This window comes from Azolla caroliniana, unplaced genomic scaffold (assembly GCF_043228905.1).
Source record: "Azolla caroliniana isolate FFs.n. ecotype wild unplaced genomic scaffold, voAzoCaro1.0.p SCAF_12, whole genome shotgun sequence".
Taxonomy (NCBI): Eukaryota; Viridiplantae; Streptophyta; class Polypodiopsida; order Salviniales; family Salviniaceae; genus Azolla; species Azolla caroliniana.
Genome location: NW_028230447.1, coordinates 2,605,938 through 2,611,971, shown reverse-complemented (window position 1 = coordinate 2,611,971; position 6,034 = coordinate 2,605,938). Strand labels below are relative to the sequence as shown.

At 36.5% G+C, this 6,034-nt stretch overlaps 1 protein-coding gene across 1 annotated transcript; it reads left to right on the top strand.

The window, feature by feature from the left end:
• The first annotated feature begins 1,881 nt into the window (after positions 1–1,881).
• Positions 1,882–4,525, top strand: LOC147856823 (small COPII coat GTPase SAR1A-like). Its single transcript, XM_087328631.1, has 3 exons — positions 1,882–2,148; positions 3,742–3,873; positions 4,039–4,525. The coding sequence occupies exons 1-3, from the start codon at positions 2,020–2,022 to the stop codon at positions 4,357–4,359; spliced, it is 582 nt and encodes a 193-aa protein (XP_087184757.1). The 5' UTR covers positions 1,882–2,019; the 3' UTR covers positions 4,360–4,525.
• The last annotated feature ends 1,509 nt before the right edge of the window (positions 4,526–6,034 follow it).

Here is a 6,034-nt window from a genome sequence, read left to right as displayed (position 1 = left end):
ATTAACTACAAGACTCATGGAGCATGGGGAATGTGAAAGCTCATAAGTTATGTGTCATAGAATATGATTCTATGACTCATACTAAATGCTAGAATACAAGGTGGTGACGTAATGGTGACTCTTGACCGTTGGAGTGTCTATTCACTCTCAAGGTGAGTTCACACATTAGACCAAGTTGAGCTTGATTCTTAACAGTAACACACTACAATGAGCAACACACTACACAAGAAGAACACATCACACGAGGGTAGCACACCAAAAGGGCAACTCACTACACAAGGACACAACTTGATCACTACAACATACCAAGGGAATGATCAACATGACACAACAAAAAGCTCTATTGTAAAATAATATAATCGAGTTGAGATGGAGAGAGGACATATATCAACGATGAATGTAGCCCTCGAAAACACATTGAACGAAATGAATCAGTAGCTCACAACAACCAACAAAGAAACAATACATCTAAATGATGGCAATCCAACGCAAGAACTTTGCATTTACGCAATGGATGAATGTTATTGTCCACAATGATGTAACCTAGTGTTGTCAAAACCTGTGATGGGTTACATAAGTACATTGGATGATGGAGAAAGACATGACATTGAGAGAACACACAAATGTGGTAACATAAACACATGATCATGGTGATGATAGTTTTGACTTGGACACGCGAGTGGGATTCTATGAGGCGCATCCTAAGATAGAGAGATCAAATTTGGTGCATGAGAAAAATCATGATTACAAACATGGAGGAATTCAAGTTGTCCATATTGAAACAAAATTAAAAGCTCTAGTTTGCCTAAAGATCTATGGCGATGATCTTAATGCATGAGGTGGCTTTACAATTGGTGGTCAATCTTGGGACGCTTTGGCAAGCATGAAGTTAATAACTACTACAATGTAAAGGACGAGTGGTGGCTAGGGGGCATGGTAACCGATGTTGATTGTTGCAATGGAGCAAGGCCATGACGAAGCTCACCTATTGTGGATGGGTGTACAAGTGTACATGGCGAGAAAATGATATCCATGATCTGATGATGCTACGGAAAAATCATCGAGTTACTTGCATCGGTTCTCCACCATAGATCAGTAAGAGATTGATCAGTCGGCAACCCTTATTACTTGCATTGGTTTTCCACTATAGATCGGTAAGAAATTGATCGGTCGACAACCCCTATTACTTGCATTGGTTTTCCACCACAACTCAATAAGAGATTGATCGATCGACAACCCCTATTACTTCCCACGTACTGTATTCAAGCTTTCCATTAAACCTTGGCTATTAAGAGTAGCTACTTAGCTATTAAGAGTAGCTAATTACCTATTACCAATAGCTAATTAGCTATTACCAATAGCTAGTTAGCTATGATCATATTCTGATGTAGCTAATTAGCTTTGCATTGGCTTTCCATCATAGATTAGTAAGAGAGTAATCGATCGACAACCCCTATTACATGCATTGGTTTTCCACCATAGATCAGTAAGAGATTGATTGGTCAACAACCCCTATTACTTGCATTGGTTCTCTGCCATAAATCAATCTGAGATTGATCAGTCAAAAACCCCTATTACTTGCATTGGTTATCCACCATAGATCAATAAGTCTAGATTGATGGATCAACAACCCCTATTATGTACTTGCATTGGTTTTCCACCATAGATCAATAAGATATTGATCTGTCGACACACTCTATCTCGAAGAGCTTTGCTTCCATCTCAAAGAACTTTGCTCCTTGCCCATGTGAAGACATTCAAGCAAAGCAATTGATTTCTAGCCTACCTCTTTCTTTCTTTCTTTCTTTCTTTCTTTCTTTCTACCACTACTACTTCTAATACTAGATATACATTATTTTAGGGGAGTTGGAGAAAGAGAAGAGTGAGAGAGTAAAAAGAGGAGCTATGGCGAGGATCTGTTGAGGACCCATCATTATTTATTTATTTATTTATGTATGTATTTATTTATTTATTTATATTACAGATCCTTTTCCCATTTCTTCTCTCGCTCCCGCCGCCATGTTCCTCTTCGACTGGTTCTATGGCGTGCTTGCCTCTCTTGGGCTATGGCAGAAAGAAGCTAAAATCCTCTTCCTTGGTCTCGATAATGCAGGAAAAACCACTTTGCTTCATATGCTGAAAGATGAGGTAAGTTAAACTTGTTCTTTCTGTCTGTCTTTTTTGTAGGGTTTGTTTTCTTCTTCTTCTTCTTTACGTTCCTATGATTTTTAGATTTTATTGCTCCTCTACTAGGCAGACTTCATTTGTTTTCCGGTTTTAAGTATGGTTTCTTTCTCTGTTAAAGAAGGATTTTTTTTCTTTTTAGGATCTTTTCTCTATTCAAGAAGCCTTTGTTCTGTTAAAAAAGTTCTATTTTAATCTTTCCTACATTTATCTTTTGTGGGCTAGAATCCCGAATCGTATATTCAAATGGGTACATGTAATTATCTGCTTGGATGTGTTTCGATTCAAATTTGTGCTTTTACATGTTATGATAAATGCTGGATGCATAATATTCTAGCTCATTCCTAAAATGTTGTGCAGAAGATGTATATATAAGAAGAAGAAGAAGAAGAATTGCCCACATTCTTCTATAATTTTGATTCACCAAGATGGCTTCCTAAGAGAATTCTTATTGAACGAATCAAGATATAGTTATTTAGTATTTCGTTTTCCTGAGAAAGTGTGACCAAAATTGGCCTTTCCTTGTTATGATGAAGTGAAGATAAACGTGGATATGATTGGGCGATGGAAATCTAAATATATTCAGTCTTTCCTTGTGATTATGGGGAATACACTAATGTTGCAGGAAATGCTCGTTTCTGGCACTATATTATGGTTTCTCTATCTTCTTGTTTTTTTTGTTTTTACATGTTTCCTTGCCTTTCTGAGAGGGTTTTGGCTACCTATATATATCGCAGTCTTTTTTTTTAAATTGACAACTCCTCAATTGCTGTCAAACCCCTCTTTTTTTGTTGTTTATTTATGCCTATTTTTTGTTTCCTCTTCTGGATTTATGGCCTTCTTCGCAATAGTAATTTGATGTAGCCGAGCATATGATGGATAGGTAAATTTTAGATCAAGCTCTCATGGAGGTTTAACTCTAACCTGTGATACAAGGGCCTTATTCATTCTCTAGGCATAAGAGAGAGACTTAGATTATAATGTTTGGTAACATCAGTTACCTTTTTGTTTCTTGTTGATTGTAGCTATTTGGATCTATTGGCATATGTGATGTGCCTTCTAGATATTGAGGTTTTTCCTTACCTTTTTCATCATCGTCTTTCTTATTGGTTAGCAATGGTTCTATCTTGTATTTTTTACAAAGAAAATAATCAGTAATCCTTTGTTGTGTCCTCAGTAAGAAAGGAACTCCTTGAAGGATTTTATGTGGTTGTTGAGTCTTAATCAAACACTAGATTAATTTTAATTTAGACGTACATATTTGTTGTGCATATAGAAAGGCAATAGGAAAAATCCATGGAATGGGGAATATACCCCCAGTTCAATTGATTCAGACAATTGGTAGGCTATAAGCATCCTGTGATTTTAGTAAGATTGAACCAACACTAGATTAATGTTAGTCTGGAGACTTTGCTAACAATGTTAAGTATGGAAGATAAGAAGCACCCATGCATCCTATGTATCCTGTGTTTTAAGAGTTGGAGTCTTGACCATCATTAAAAATCGTATGTCCATCTCCTTGTTTTCTATACCATTTTCTTTTGTGATGTTCTACAGAGGCTTGTTCAGCACCAACCAACACAATATCCTACTTCAGAAGAGCTAAGCATTGGGAAAATTAAGTTCAAAGCTTTCGATTTAGGTGGACATCAGATTGCTCGACGTGTTTGGAAAGATTATTATGCTAAGGTAAATATTCTGTCCATGTAAAAGTGAGTTTCTTCCATTCCAATAAAGAGAGAACCCAAAAAAACATCGAGATATTCTTGTAGATTGATTATGGTTGTATGTATACTTGAAATAAGGAACTTCCAATCAAGGAATGTGGTTTGTTTGATTCTATATTATTTGTAGGTCGACGGCATTGTGTATCTTGTTGATGCTGCTGATAGAGAAAGATTTGTCGAGTCTAAGAAAGAACTAGATGGGTTGCTCTCCGATGATTCCCTCTCCACTGTGCCTTTCTTGATTCTAGGAAACAAGATTGATATACCAATTGCTGTTTCTGAAGAGGAGCTGAGGTACTTTTTAGGACTCTCTAATTATACCACTGGCAAAGGAAAGGTGAACCTTGGAGATACAGATAGGCGCCCAATCGAGGTTTTCATGTGCAGCATTGTTCGGAAAATGGGTTATGGAGATGGCTTCAAGTGGCTCTCACAATACATAAAGTAAATTAATTAGTGATTATTATTTTTTTCCCGAATGGTTATTTTCTTATTTTCTAGCTGGATCCTATAAATGGATGCTTCTTTGTTGACATTGAACTCTTTTGTCTTGATTATTTTTTGTTCTGCTGGCTGCATTTTGTGAAAGCTATTGTCATAGCCATCTTTTCTCTAATTCATGAAAGACTTGTATCTTGTGGAAGAGATTTCATAGCAAAACGATTCGCTGTGGTATCTACATAAATGATAAGGTTTTGTGAGGCAGAAGTGTTCCTAATGAATTTTGTGCACATCACGCGGAAGTGAGGGCTTTATTGCACACCAATACATCTATAGCTCAGGTTATCTAATAAAACAGACAATTGGGGAGTTGTGACTGTTAAGTGTATGTCTTATTGCACTGCTGCTTGTTTCAAAGCAATTTTGTGATCATTCATGAGGCAATTGAATGGTTTGTGATGCAATTCTGAATGTAGAACATGAATCAGATCTGTTCTGGAAATGCGTAGGAAAGTTATAACCATGTGTAATCTGTAATCTGGTCGATCTTGTGACTTGCATAAACAGGATAATAGTTGCGCTGGATGCTTATTCTGTTGCCATGGCATAGAAGATGATGCTGGTAGTGACTTGTCATTGTGATGTTCCCATGTGGAAACATGATGATACTTGGTCATGTACTTGTAAATTGTCTGTGTACTTGGTAATTGTCTCATGAACCGTAGCTCAGTTTCAGCAAAATACATGTTCGGAACTGCAGCATAGCTCATGAGCAAATTATAGGTTGCCATACTTGTAAATTGTCTGCGTACTTGCTAATTGTCTCATGAGCCTTTGCTCAGTTTCAGCAAAATACATGTTCGGAACTGCAGCATAGCTCATGAGCAAATTATAGGTTGCCATTCTAATGTCACAGGATTGATTAATGTAACACCTATTTGTTGCTCTCCACGTTTTTATCCGTAGTATTGCATTTTTTCCCCTTTTGTTTGTACTTCACTCTTATATGGTGTCTTGGAGTCTTAATGTTGGCTAGAAGCTCAAAGAAAACACTGACAAAATGGATTGGTGCAAGTAAACCTCGTATAAAAAGACAACTTGCATCTTTTGCAAAGAAATCAAAGAAAACAAATTGATTCAGTTAAGGGAACCATAGCTTGTTACTCTACGCTCAGTTGCTTTTGGAACCATAGTATGGTACTCTACACTCCATTGCTTTGCTTGTATTACAGAAATAGATTTGACACCAACACAATAAACAAAGGACACTTTCAAAACATTAAGAAGAAGCTGAAGTGAACCCCTGAATTTTAAAATTTTCTCTCCTAATAGGTGATTGCAACAGGATTAGAAACAGAACATCTGCATGTTCCATTCATTCTCTTTGTAGTAAAAGCATCTCCTCCATTACAATCTAACCAGTATATGAAGAATTAACCAACATTTTGTGTGTTCATGATATTTCAGATTAATTATGTTAATTATGGTAAAAGACAGTACACATTTAACGCAAAAACCTGAAATGTTGATTTATAAAACCCAGTACAGCAAATAACTATAGTCAATTTATGGCTCACATAGAAACAATTAAATCAACTCCAAAACATACTAGCATGATCAACTTGTTCGGGAACTGTCCTTTCAGTAGCAAACTACATTCTCATAAAAATATCAGTAAAAGC